The sequence below is a fragment of the Phyllostomus discolor genome, chromosome 7 (assembly GCF_004126475.2).
Source record: "Phyllostomus discolor isolate MPI-MPIP mPhyDis1 chromosome 7, mPhyDis1.pri.v3, whole genome shotgun sequence".
In the NCBI taxonomy this organism is placed as follows: domain Eukaryota; kingdom Metazoa; phylum Chordata; class Mammalia; order Chiroptera; family Phyllostomidae; genus Phyllostomus; species Phyllostomus discolor.
In genome coordinates this window covers 14523519-14537257 of record NC_040909.2, presented here as the reverse complement: position 1 = coordinate 14537257, position 13739 = coordinate 14523519, and the positions used below count along the sequence as shown (strand labels likewise).

General features: G+C 49.5%; 1 protein-coding gene across 1 annotated transcript in view; it reads right to left on the bottom strand.

The window, feature by feature from the left end:
* The window catches only part of SUSD5 (sushi domain containing 5), a 32874-nt gene that overhangs the window by 4093 nt on the left and 15042 nt on the right, over positions 1-13739 (bottom strand). Inside the window, 3 exon segments of the mRNA XM_028518890.2 lie at positions 9484-9579; positions 9582-9615; positions 9617-9672. Of these exon segments, the coding sequence (XP_028374691.1) occupies positions 9484-9579; positions 9582-9615; positions 9617-9672 (186 nt within the window).

The following is a 13739-nucleotide window of genomic DNA, read 5'->3' as shown; positions in this document are numbered from 1 at the left end:
TGTAATGGAAGGCTCAAAACTGTTTCTGTCCAAATCGATCTGTCTACATTTAATACAATCCTACAAAAAAAAATCTGAGCCCCGGCTGGTGTGGCTCAGTGGATTGAGCGCAGGCCTGCAAGCCAAAGGGTTGCCGGTTTGATTCCCAGTCAGGGCACATGCCTGGGTTGTAGGCCAGGTCCCCAGTAGGGAGCACGTGAGAGGCAACCACACATTGATGTTTCTCTCCATCTCTTTCTCCCTGCGACTCTCTAAAAATAAATAAATGTATAAATAAAATCTTTTTAAAAACCTGAGACATTGACAAGCTGATGCTAAAATTTCTGGAAATGCAAAGGGCCGAGAATAATAGACAAGGCATTCTTGAAAAAGAAGGAAAAAGCCGCAGGATGTCCACTACAAGATTTCATGGTTTTCTATAAAATTGCAGTACTATTTAAGCCTGTGGTATTGACACAAGAATTGATCATAGGATTGCACTAACATCATGAACTTCTGTTCATTTAAATCCTCCAGGAAGAGAGTCAAAATGCAAGCCACAGAGTCACAGATATTTGCAATACATATAATCTCCAAAGGCTGTGTGTCCGGCATGTATAAAGAACTCCAACAAATGTGTAATAAATAGGCAGACAAACCATAGCACAGTTGGCAAGATACTTGAATTGGCACATCATAGAAAAGAAATCCAAATAGTCATTAAACATGTACAGATGCTCAGCCTCCACAGTCATAGAGAATGTTCATTACAGCCATAATGAAATACCATCACACAGCCCCAGAATGGCTGAAATTAAGCAGACTGACAGTATCCAGTGTTCACGAGGCTGCGCACATCGTTGGGGGGAGTGTGAATTGGAGCCATAACCGTGGAAAATTGAAACTGAACATACGCATGCTCTGTGGCATAGCAGTTCCACTACTAAATAGAGACTCAACAGTGACGTGTATTGGGCATAATATAATGAACTCCTACAAAGCCATGTGAAATAAATGGACAACCTAGTAGCAAAATGGGCGAGAGAATTAATAGCCACTATACAAATGAGATACTCCATTAGCCAATAAACATAAGATGTTCAGCATTGTTAATAATAGGGGAAAATCGAATGAAGTGATATTGCAACCTATACGTGAGGAGGCTAAAAATGAAGAAGACTGACAATACCACTAGCTGGTGAGGACATGGAGCTCCTGGAACTTCCAACCTATATGTATATCTTCTAAAGTTGACACATAATTACCCCACAATGGAACAATTCAAGTCCTTGGTATACACTTAAGAAGAGCAGAGGCAACTTGGGAGCCAAAAGACCTGTACAAGAATGTTTTTAGAATAGCCCCCCACTGGGAACGACAAAAATGTTCATCAACAGTAGAATGGAATACTCCACAGCAAAGAACAGAATGAACTACAGCGTCACAGAATAAGGTGGATGGGTCCCCTAGACATAGTGTCGGGCAAAGGAAGCCGTACCTAAAAGTCCACACTCAGCCCTGGCTGGTGTAGCTCAGTGGATTGAACGCAGGCTGCAAATCAAAGTGTCACAGGTTCGATTCCCAGTTAGGGCACATGCCTGGGTTGCAGGCCACAGCCCCCAGCAACCGCTCATTGATGTTTCTCTCTCTCTCTCTCTCTCTCTCTCTCTCTTCCCTCTCTAAAAATAAATAAATAAAAATCTTTAATAAAAAAAAGTCCACACTCTAAGCTTCCACCGAAATAAATTCAAGCTGGGGAAATGTAGTTCACGGCTGTCGCGTGAATTGGAGTGGTTATTCCAGGGAGGTAGTGACAGGGAGGGAGCATTGCGGGTCCTTGGATTGCTGCTGACGGTCTCCTTCTTGATCTGGGCGAGGACTGCACAGATGTGTTCATGACATGGTAATGCATTGTGCTCCTGAACCTTTGCTTTTGGAAACGTTCTGCATTTTTATGGTACTCTTAAACAAATATTTAAACAAATGATCAAAAACACACACTATGTTCCAGAAAAAAACTGACACAGAATTTGGCCACTGCATGCCAAGTTTAAAAAAGAATGATTCAACTGAGAACCAGGCAGAAAAGGCAAATCAAGAGCCAGAACAAAAATTAAATCAGGCTTGCCTATCATTTTTCCTCGGCATTTTGTAGGAGGCAGGAGAACAATGTCTACAATCACTGAGGGAAAGAAAATGTAACTCAACAATATTATACTTTGTTAAGATGTCATTCAATTATCAAGACAGTAGGGATCATTTGTTTTTTAAGGATGTTTGCACTTTGACATATTTCAAAAATAGCCCTGGCTGCTGTGGCTCAGTGGATTGAGCACCAGCCTGTGAGCCAAAGGGTCGCTGGTTCGATTCTCGATCAGGGCATATGCCTGGGTTGCGGGCCAGGTGCCCGCTGCAGGGAGGCACGTGAGAGGCAACCACACATTGATGTTTCTCCACCTCTTTTTCTCCTTCCCTTCCCCTCTCTCTAAAAATACATAAATAAAAATCTAAAAACACATTTCAAGAACACACATGTGTGATACGGTGTGCGTTACTCTCATTAAACTGTAAACCAGCTGCTACCAGCCTTCCAGACAAGAATTCACAGCTGAGGTGTGGACAGTTAGCATTCTCCTCAGGACACTCACCCTCTAGACATGGCTGCACCAGTACTTTTATTATCTGTATCTTGATCAAAACCATTGCTTTGCTAATAATCAGCACCCTGAATAAATGGCTTCGTCCTGGTGGCCATAGTGGTCTATTAGCTACTATGATAACTACTAGAGATGGGCTGTCATGGGTGAAGCAAGAGGTATTTATGACACAGGGATTGGCTGAGAATTTTAGAGATACTTCTTGCCCTTACACAGACAGGGTAAGACCAAACCAGCCCTTGGTGCTTCAGACAAACCTTAAATGGCCTCATTGGGAGTCATGTGTTACCCACTGGAACTATGGGAACAGGGTCTGTCTGTACCGGTGGTGACCCTGCCCTAGGCACGCCACCCTGTTCTCACTGCCAACCCTGCCCAGCTCCTCCCAGGCTGGGCACTCTGAGAACACGGACATGTCCCCTCTGCCTTGTATTCCCAGCACACGAGGGAAGAGGTGCTTGGCAGAGAGCCGACACTCCATAAATGTTTGTCGAATGAATAATGAGTGAGTGAGAGGTGAAGAAGTGAGCTGTGGAAGCCTGTTTTGATAAAGCTTGATTCAGTCTGGGAGTCTATCAGCCAGGGCATTGTTTGCTTCGTGACAATAGCAAAGAATCGTAAAGGACCTCTGAGTTCTAGTACTGAACACGACGCATGTCTGCTAAATTCCTTCTCCCAGGGAACCCACCCCATGAGCTTAAATATGGCATGAAGTCATGAAAGGTACCTAGAATATGAGCAGGACATGTTTTCCTCCCCCGAGCAGGACACATCCGCCTAGTGTATAAAATTAGAGCTCAGGGTTTGGGAAAGGTCAGCCCACTGGCTATGAGTAGGCCTGCCTTGACCTGGACCCTTATGGTGAGTGAGTGTGTGTGTGTGTGTGTGTGTGTGTGTGTGGTCTGGAGGCTCTGCCCCCAGAGCTCCCTGAGCCCGGAGCAGCTGTGGACGGCAGCCCAGGGCCCTAAGCTAAGCTCTCCCGGTCTCCACAAGCCAACGTTCTGGCTCAGAAACAGGTTCCCGCTGTGTCAAAACCTCAGATGAAGACAAGGACACCAAGCGTTTATAAATAGTCTACTCAGGAAAAAGCGTCCCAAGCCTGTTTTTCTCCTCCTGAGTGACAGTCAGGTTTGTCACTCAGCTGAATTTCAACCCAAACATCAAATGCTGCCCAGCAGACGAAGGGGCCCAGCTCTTTGCCTGTTGAGGTGCTGTTTCTCTGCACCCTCCCCTCTGCCTTCCTGAGCCGGCAGGGCGCCCGCTCCTGCATCATCCAGCGATCCTCCCAGCCCCTCTCCCCTGCCCCATGCTCCCCCCCAAACCTGCCTGCGTGAGCACAGCGTGGGGCCTTGTGCATTAGACCAACAGGCCCAGGAAACGTGAACTTCACAGGTTCTCTTGGCAAAAATCAGGCCATCCCCTGTGTGTTTACATTTAACTGTTGCTTTAGGCACACGGAAGGCCACAGAGAGACAGAAGTCGGGCGCAAGAGGAGCAGGCTCGCTCGTGCTCGGCCTGCGTTATCGGGGTGCCACAGGGTTGGGGTGAGCCCAGCAGCCTGGGGTTCTCCCAGCACTGTTCATCCCTCTTCCTGTTGTTGCATTTCTGGAAGCCCACACCTACCTTCTTCTTTTTCCCCCCCCCCCTCTGGTCTTGGCTGCACAGCCTTTAAAAATAGTAATTTTGAAAAAGACACCCAGACAAGCCAGAAATAACCCCTGGCTCAAGGAACCTCTGAACAAATATGGCAATATTGCCGGGGAACGTCTGAGTTTGGTTTCAGTCTCGTGTTTTATCCTCTGAAGGAAGCTCAGTCCAGAAGATGAAGAAAAACAGAAACTGAGGTTAATTTAAGGAAACAAAAGAAAGGCTTTAGCAGTGAGAGGAAAGAGCAAACAACCAGTTTGCAAAGGGAGCCTGGTGCTGCCCTGATGCTGTGCCCCTCCTGAGTGAGGTTTAGCCGCCTCTGGAGGAAGCACGCAGGCGCAATACAGGTGTTGGGGTGAGACCCACCTGGTTTCATAGATACAGGTGTTGGGATGAGATCCTGCCTGATTTTATAGATACAGGTGTTGGGATGAGATCTGCCTGATTTTATAGATACAGGTGTTGGGATGAGACCCGCCTGGTTTTACAGATACAGGTGTTGGGGTGAGACCTGCCTGGTTTCATAGATACAGGTGTTGGGGTGAGACCTGTCTGGTTTTACATCTTGGCTCTGCTGCTTTCTGGCTGTGAGACACAGGCAGGTCATAGAACCTTCCTGCCCCTCCGTTTTCCCATCTGTAAATTGGAACAAGCCATTTCCAATTGTGAAGGTGAAATGAGAAGTAAAGCGTGGAAGACTCCTTGCATAGAAAGGGGGCACAGGGAGAATCAGGGAGGGTGGAAATGTTCTCTTTTGGTTGTGGTGGCAGCTTCATGGGCTGTACGCCTGCAACAGCTCAGAGACTGTTATACATTAAACGGGTACAGTTTATCGTAAACCCATGACACCTGGATAGGGTTATTAAAAAAAACAGACCAGCGGCAACAGAAACAGTTCCTAGGACAGAGACGGTATGGAGCGAGTGTGGCCTGGTTAATGACAGCTCTGTTCCCGGCGCCCACATGGAGGATGCGTCCTGTTTCGGCAGCTGCAACAGCCCCGGGGAGCGGCCAAGGCTGCCTTCTCCTTGCCGACCTCACAGGTAGTGCGGCTGGTCAGGGGAGGCTCAGGTTGTTGTAACTCACTTTCCTGATACCACAGACCAGAAGGTACAAACAGAAGCTGCAGCGCTTGGGGTAGAAACTCTCACAGGCCTTTCGGAGCCTTTGTCGGAGAAAGTGTCAGAGAAGGAATGGGGCAAAGCATAGAGGAAGGAGTCTAGGAGTCTCTCACTCCCTGGGTTGTCTGTCTTTGGCTACTGCTCTCTCCCACCCCTACCACTGAAGATGGGATGAAAAGCCTCCCCAGCAACATGACCAGAGGCCACAGGGCCACTGCGTGCAAAAGTCAGAAGAGCGCAGGGGTGTGGAAGCCCCCGTGAGGCCAGGAGGGTGGGTGGGGGAGGAGTCAGGGTGCCAAGGGGAACCACGAGGGCTCCTTAGGAAGGCCACCAGCGGACTGGTGCGGGCACTGCCACTGAGGTTATGTAGTCAGGGGTGGCCCTGTGGAACCCTGGGAGGTCAGAGACTGGCTGTAGGGTGCAAGCAGCCAGAGAAAAAACATGGCCTTGAAGATGGATCTAAGACTTGGCGGAGTAAGAAGCCCAGAGAAATCCAGACACAGCATGGAAGTCTGCTGCACACACACCGAAGGAGCAGAGCAACAGGATTTTTCTGTAATTAGGGCAACAACCAATTATAGTTACGATATTGAGAACATTGGAGAGGTATGACAGGCATTCTGTGCTGCCCAGCTGGGAATGGAAACCAAGAAGATGTGTGGATTTGGACAGGAGAATGGAAAACTAAATGGCCACAATCAGGCGCAGACTTAGGAACCAAAGCTAGAGAAATACTACCCACAGAGGGGAGAAAACGGCAGTTAAATAAGTCCTCACCCATGGAGGTTGATGGTCGATGCTGCAAAAGTCCCCGCGTGTAAGTGAGAGACCTCACAGCCACCACCTGCGGCTGGACCCCCGCATGGCGGTGAGCGCTCAGCTGGGGCTGCATGGGGCTGAGGCACCTTCCCCCACGGCCCCCTCATTCACCTACCAGGCGTGCACGCCCCTAGGGGTTTACTCCTGCCTGTCATAAATTTTCAATTTCAGCAACCTCACTAGTGGATTTTTTTTTTAACCCATGCTCCACCGCACTGATGGAGAAACTCAGTTCTCCATTGTAGTGAATGCTCTAGCGGATGTAGTGGATGGGTCCTGCCCAGGTCCCCTTTCACAGGCCGGTGTGCCCATCCCCCCAGCTGCTGTGTTACCAGCGAATGGTTCACAGCTTTTCTAGAAAACGGCCTTTGTTGCAGTGGGAGCCTCACTTGGGAGGTTACATGCCTTCTGCCTTCCTGCCCGGCAGCCTGCAGCCAATGACAGACTGACACAGACTGGGCCCCTCGCTTCTGAGCAGGACCGACCCTGTGGTGCAGCCCACTGCCCCACAGCTCCCTGTGGGACCAGGCAGAGCCAGCATCCAGCGGAGGCCACATCCTTAACTTTTCTCTCCTTCCCTGTGCTGCTTCCCTACCCCCTTCTCCCTCAACCAACCACCACCCTCTGAAGAGAGAATCTGACCCAAGTCAGCCAGCCACGGTTCAAATGCCCCAATGGTGACACATTTGACTGAAATTTGGTCTTCGAAGAAGCCCTGAGCCCCGAGTCCCTAGAATCTCCAGGATCATGGTCGTGTGAACACCCAGTTGTTTGAAGTCTTGACCTCCAAGATCCCCGAGCCTTGAGGCTCTCTGGGCCAGAAGAAGTCATGAAGGGAACAGGGGGAAGGGACCCTGTGGCCACCACCTCAACAGTGTCCACGGGCAGGTTCTGCCAGAGGGCTTGGCCTGGGCTCCAGCAGCTCACGAGGAAATATATTTCATGAGGAAATATAACAAAATGTAAGGAAATTGTAAGGAAGTAGAGAGAAATGTTCCAGGTGGGGGTGAGGAGAGTCCCTGACAGCCACACGAGGTGCGGGCAGGGTTGGTGGCTGGGCCCAGCACAGAGGAGACGGGTTGGGCCCTCCCTGGAGAACTGAGACAGTGGAGGCCACACAAACAGCATGTCTGGGAGGCACATGTTAGAAAGCTACACGCTGCTTGCCCATGGGGTCCCCATCATGCCCTCAAGTCTTGTGGGCCATGCCTTTCTTGGGCATCTCTTCCATCGGCAAACACATGCTTCCTTTAAAATTTCACCTTCTGCGACACCTCGTTTCCCAGCTTTCCCTTCTACCTCGTCAGCTGCTGCTTTGCTGTCTCCTTGAGGCATCCTGGGCTTCCTAGGGGCGGTGGTGCTCAGCTTTGTACCCACAGCACCCAGGCCTCTGCCAGGGAAGGGCTGTGGAGCGAGCGAGGGGAGGGATGAACGCTGTCGTCCAGACCCAGGTGAGCCCGACTCCGAAATCCTGGGCTGACCCACTCTCCCGAGGTGACTCTTCCCCAATTTCAAGCCGTTTCCTCATTTAAAAAGTTGACGTTCACTGGAAAAATGACTGCAAAACAGGGCAAACGACCTGGTGATGATATCCTTGTCATACACACACACACACCTCTTACAATGACACAGAGCCTTGAAATATTAAATCTGCACAGGCATGAAGACGGCAACAGTCTGTGTGCTCGGCCAAGTGTAGAAGCCCAGATTCCCGCCCAGCAGCTGAAGGCTCTAACAACTCTGCTTTGCAGTGAGGAAATAAACACCATTTCAGACACACAAAACCTGCATTTAGCTCTCGCCCTGCTGGGGCCAGTAAACAACCCATTAGGCGGGTGGGTGTGGCTCAGGAGATGGATGGGGCAGCCTCGCTGCCTGAGCTGAGAGCGAGCCAGCTCATTAACCATCTCTGGGTGATTAACCATCTCTGGGTGAGCGCCGCTCTGCTCTGGGCCCACGCATGCAGCAGAGTGGGCGCTCGGGCCTGAGACCTGGCTTTCTCAGACAGGTGAGAGTGATCAGAACTGGCCAGGAGCTCCCACCTGCCACAGAGCAGCAGCCACGGAGGGAAGAGGAGGAAAGTGCTAGAAGATCGCCTCAAGAAGGCTTCTAGCACCTATCCCAGTCTGTGTCGTTTTGTTACTGGGTGTGCGACAAGGCAAGCAGGTACCCTGCCAGGAAGACGGTGGAAGCTTTTGAAACACAACAGGCGAATGTAATGTCTGTTTAATTTAACAAAAAAAAATCGTGCTTGTATTTGGAATATCTTTGTAGGATTGAGTTTTATATATTTGTTTTATTGCATTTTACTAAAGTAGCAGCCTGCTAACCACTAGGAAAGAAATTGAATGGTTCACTGAAAATATAAGAAGTAGTAAAACAGACAATAATAAAAAAACCTATTCTTTAAAAGACACACTCCAAGAAGAAAAAAGCCACAGGAAGGGAGAGAAGATTGGCAACACATTTAGTTAAGAAAGTTTTATGTGAAAAAAGAAGTAATAAATTATGTAAGTAATCAGTTCAAATCAATCTGATCAGGTTTGGGAAGCTCGATGCCCAGGGAGAGTCTTTTTGGCCCCAACTAAATATTGGGACTCACGTGACTGCCCCAGGCTGCCGGCCGCGTGGCGGTGCACACAGCTGTCCTGGAGCTTCTCTCTGCGCTTCGCCCTTCGGCCCCGACACCTCCTGTGAGTGCTCAGGTGCAAGGGAATAGGACTTGCATGCGCGGCGGTTGGGCCCACCCTGCGTGGAAAACCCCATGCCCTGGCACGAGCCACTAGCTCTTGGCAGGGTCCCAACGAGGGTCACAGTGTGTGGGAACGAGTCACCCTCTCAGGGAAGCCCCCAGCTGGGCCTCTCCCGTGTCCATGATGGTCCTCCCAGCCCGGTTTACCCATCACGAGTCACTTTTACCATAAGCTTGTTGCTTGGAACGGCAGCTGGCACCCCCTGTTGATCGGATTCCAAGGGAATGAGCCAGACCCTCCACCCAAGGCCAACTCTGTCCTTATGGCAGAAGAGGTGGTTTGTCACCCTCCCCTCGGGCGCCGACAATGAGGAGCTCAGGTGTGGAAACTGCACTTGAAATGCTGCAGGGACACCCAGGGGGACCTACTGCCAGGCCCAGAACTCAGGGGGAAGGTCTGAGAGCCTGTTGGCAAAGGGACCTTTCTGGAGACCAGCCCCTGACATGAATGAGGCTCTGCTCACGGTGTGGGGGCAGGTGAAGGTGGCCCAGCCCAGGGGCGGCTTACCTCTCCCACAGGCCTGCACCAGGCCATACCACTCCCCACAGCTGTTACACAGCAAGGTGAAGGCGCTCTCACGGTGGCCCGTGACGTGCCCGGGGCACACACATACAGCAGCTCATCTCCCATCTCCAAGCCAGGTGCGTCCCTGCAGGATGGTGTGTGGGAACGAAGGTGGGTCTCCACACGGCTTCTCTGAGGACAAGGAATCACAGTTAGCTTCCCCAGACTGTGCAGGCTTTCTGCAGAGGTGGGGCGGGGTGGGGTGGGGGGAAGGGGAGGAAATGAACTCAGACAACAACTCTCCTCCCTCCCCGGCGGGTGCTGCCTGCCCCCTGAACTGGGATCCCCCTGAACTGGGATCATGGGGGCTGTTTCTCCTCCACTCTGGCACCCCAGAACCTGGCAGAATGGGGCACAAATGATGCACTCAAAATATTTCTTGAATGAATACAGGTGCTTTTAAAATACAACTCTGTATTTTAAAAATTCCAGGCAACATTATTACTCTTTAATGTTTCTTTGAAAGGAGGAGGCAGAGACAAATGCCCAGCAGCAAGCTTCCCTGCCTTTTTTTTTTTTTAGCCTCATTTACATAAGTGAATAGGTATCGTTGTCAGAAGCTAAAAGGTTACAGACTACAGAGTACCGTGAGGGTGCCTCTCCCCTCCTCCAACCTCGCCCTGGTGGTAATACTCCGACCACTTTGGCATATGCCAACAAATACAGACGCAGACACAGATGCAAACACATATAGGTGGGCGGAGAGATATACTCATAGATATAGTTGTGTGTGTGTGTGGTTTTTAGCATACATGGGATCACATCATATGTACTACCAAGAACGATGTGCATTAAAAAAAGAAGCCAAACCCTATTCTTTAGAGCAGTTTCAGGTTCACAGCAAAAGTGAGCAGGAAGCACGGAGAGTTCCTACACCCCTACCCCTACCACGCACAGCCTCACCTGTGACCACATCCCATGCCAGAGGGGCAGGTTTGGTGCAAGCGGTGAACCTGCGCCCACACGGTATTACTACTCCCCAAAGTCCAGTGTGCATTTGGGCTCACTCTGCGGTGGAGCCTCATGCTTGGACCTGAACATGGAGAAGTGCCCTCAACTGGCCCAGGAGCCTCTTCTGGTGCCTCCCCTCCAGCTGGCCCCACTTGGGAGAGGACATGGCCCAGGTCTCCCGTGAAAAGGTTCTCACTGGTGTGAATAAAAGAGGGGCTATGCAATAAACCCAACAGGCTCAGGGGGCCCCCACGGCAGGCCTTACAAACTCAGTGAGCAAAAGGTCACCCAGGATGGTCTGGTCACAAGTCCCTCATCCCAGGCCCACAGCTTCCTCGGCAAAGGTCAGGCTTTACCATAAGTGGGGCCTGTCCACAGTTCTCGTGCCTGCTGCTTTCTGTTTGGGTTATTAATTATTGATTCAATTTCCTTCCTTATGTGCAAGGCCAGAAACTCCAAGTCATCCTTCCCCTAATATTTCAGAGGGCTTTTCACATTAGAACTATAAATTTCCTCCGTCTTTTGAAAGGCTACATTCTAGTGTGCGTTATTTAAACATCACACTGACATTTACAGTGATTCCAAGTTTCCGCGATTATAAACAACGCTACGATGAACAGCTCATGTGCACATTTCTGTACGTGTCTTATTTCATCTTAGGAAAAATGTCTAGAAGGCAAATTGCTGCATCAAAGTGATGCGGTGAGGCCTTTTTTTTTTTTGAAAAGGAAATAATTTTAAATTCAAATTTCCTCTTCTAATTTTTTATGTTGGACAGGAAACCCTTTAGCGTTTATGCAGTCAAATTACCTAAGAAGCGTATTGCTTAAAAGAAGCTATGCTAAGAAAGGATGAAAACAGAAAACACAGCTTGTGCTTTAAACCGCCTTGCCTGGCCTCACAGCCTGTGGCTTGGGTGCGCTTTTTCAAAGAGAGCCCTTGCTATGCCTGTTCGTTTACTGGAGAGATTTCTGAATGGAAAAGGGTGTGGCTGTACTTGAGGAAGTCAGCACAGAATGTTGCACTTGAACCAAAACTGCCTGGACTGCAGCCCCAGCGATCAAGTCCTCATTTCATCTGTGTGTCCTATAGGGACAGGCAGCCATCTGAACGTTGCCACCAACCCAGGGGCACCCCACGGAGCAGAGAGACGTCATCCCTGGCTTCACTCGGTCTGAGCAGAACATCCTGGGATGAATGGAACAAAGTCATGAGCCTCGGTCAAATAAGGTTGAGCCAAATGCCGGCTGGTATCTCAGGGGCAGAAGACTCCGTCTCTGTCTCTACCATCCACTGCTGCCTACATCTCACAGTGAACGTCCCTGTCTTTTCTCCTCACACCAGGATCTAGTTTCAGGACACTGTAGGCTCTTCATACTCACTCACTATCAGAGGACTAGTGAATACTTCCATCCTCACACAGCTCCATCGGTGGAACCCACCACCAAGGCTTTGGGAGGAAAATCCAGGATCAGGTTTTGAGAGTAAAGGGGAACTGCAGGCCAAGTTCACACCCCCTTGGACTATGGGGACCTTCTCCCTCAGATGTCATTTCCAGAATGGCCCGGGCTAGATTCTGGCTCAGGAAAATCACAACAATGCCCCAGAGAGTCTGGGCCCACAGGCCATACATTTCTGCATCCCCCACCAATGTTCAGGACAGAAAACATACTGCTCCTTATGTTGTGTGACATCAGAAGCTCCAAGACAACAATTCCATCACTTAACACAACCAAGTGCATGCCAAGAACACCACCCATGTCCAGGTGCCGCTTGAATTAGTCCCTTTCACTGTCCTTCCCGTCACTAACCTTCACCAGCCTTACAAGAGCCCTATGGAAGACAGCCGGCTATATACCTGGGCCCTATTCTCCTCTTTAGGAAAACTTACATTTGGGTGGTCTTCACGGCTATTCTCAATTATTCCATGGGTAGAGATTGGGGTTGGAAGATTTCTCAAGGGTTGGGTTTCAACAGTTTCAACAGAAAGAACAGTCTCGATTATTTTCCCTCCCAAGGAAAGAGATTGTATAAGAGATCTTGTCTTGCAAACAAATAGTATTCATGAACAATGACTTGTTTTCAATTTAAAAGGGTGCATTTGCTTGCCATTCAGAGCTTCTATGGTTTCCGGAGTCTAGAAATAGTATAAAAGCTGATGTTTTTATTTTGAGGAATTTTAAGACTTCCATCATGGCATCTGACATTCTGAAGAAGAGCTTGCAAACCCCCATTATTGTGTCCCAAACCAAGGAGGTAGGTAGGCATTCCCACACAGATGCTTGACCTTTCCTCCTTCCTTCTGGCATTACGTAAGCTACATGAAGAAGTCACCTTTTGTGCCCACCTGCCCAGCCCCCTCCCACTTACTCCACCCAGCACGCCACCAGCATTGTCCACCCAATTTTATTATTTGTCCTCAAACTCCCTATCATTGCTTCTCAACCCTGACTGTGCACCGGAATCTCTTAAAGTACTTGTCACACACACACACACACACACACACACACACTGTTGTGTTTTTGAGTTTCTGAGTCAGTAGGTCAAGGTCAGGGCCCAAGAGCTTGCATTTATAGTAAGTTCCCAGGTGATGTGAACAGTACTGGTCCAGGGACTACCCTTGGGTGGGGGGGGATCTCCTGCTCTCAAGAACTATTGCATCCTCGAAACCAGGCCAAATTAACACATGGTGACGGCAATCCAAACAGAGACCACCCCAGCCCTGCTGGCGTGTGGAAGGGAGGAGCCTCTGTGGAGAAGGCTCCAGAGAACTATCTGGGCTTGAAGGAAATGTTCTACAGCTTGACTGATGATGAGTGATTTAAATTCTCTTTCTCCTTTTACTGCCATGACCACATGTTCATGTTTATAATGAGAAAATACATTAAAAATATAAAGTGGAGCTAGTGAAACCCATCTCATTAGGTTGTTACCAGAATTAAAGGAGCTTATGCCTTTCGTGGTGCCCAGCACATGCCTGGAACTTCACAGAGACATGAATAAACGCGAGTTCCATTCCCCAAGCAAGTCGGAGACTGATGGTCTTTTGAATCATTCTTCAAGTCATGGCGGTAATCGAATGCCCAGTTTCCTCAAACCAAATACAGCCGAGCACACAATGGCGGAGCAGGAACTGAGGGAGCAGGGGCAAAACAAAGGGGTTCGTAAGATCCATCAGAACGTGGGCCCAGCAGCACCATGGCTCTGGCTGCTCAGAAATTTCGTGTTCCTGGGAACTGACTGTGCAT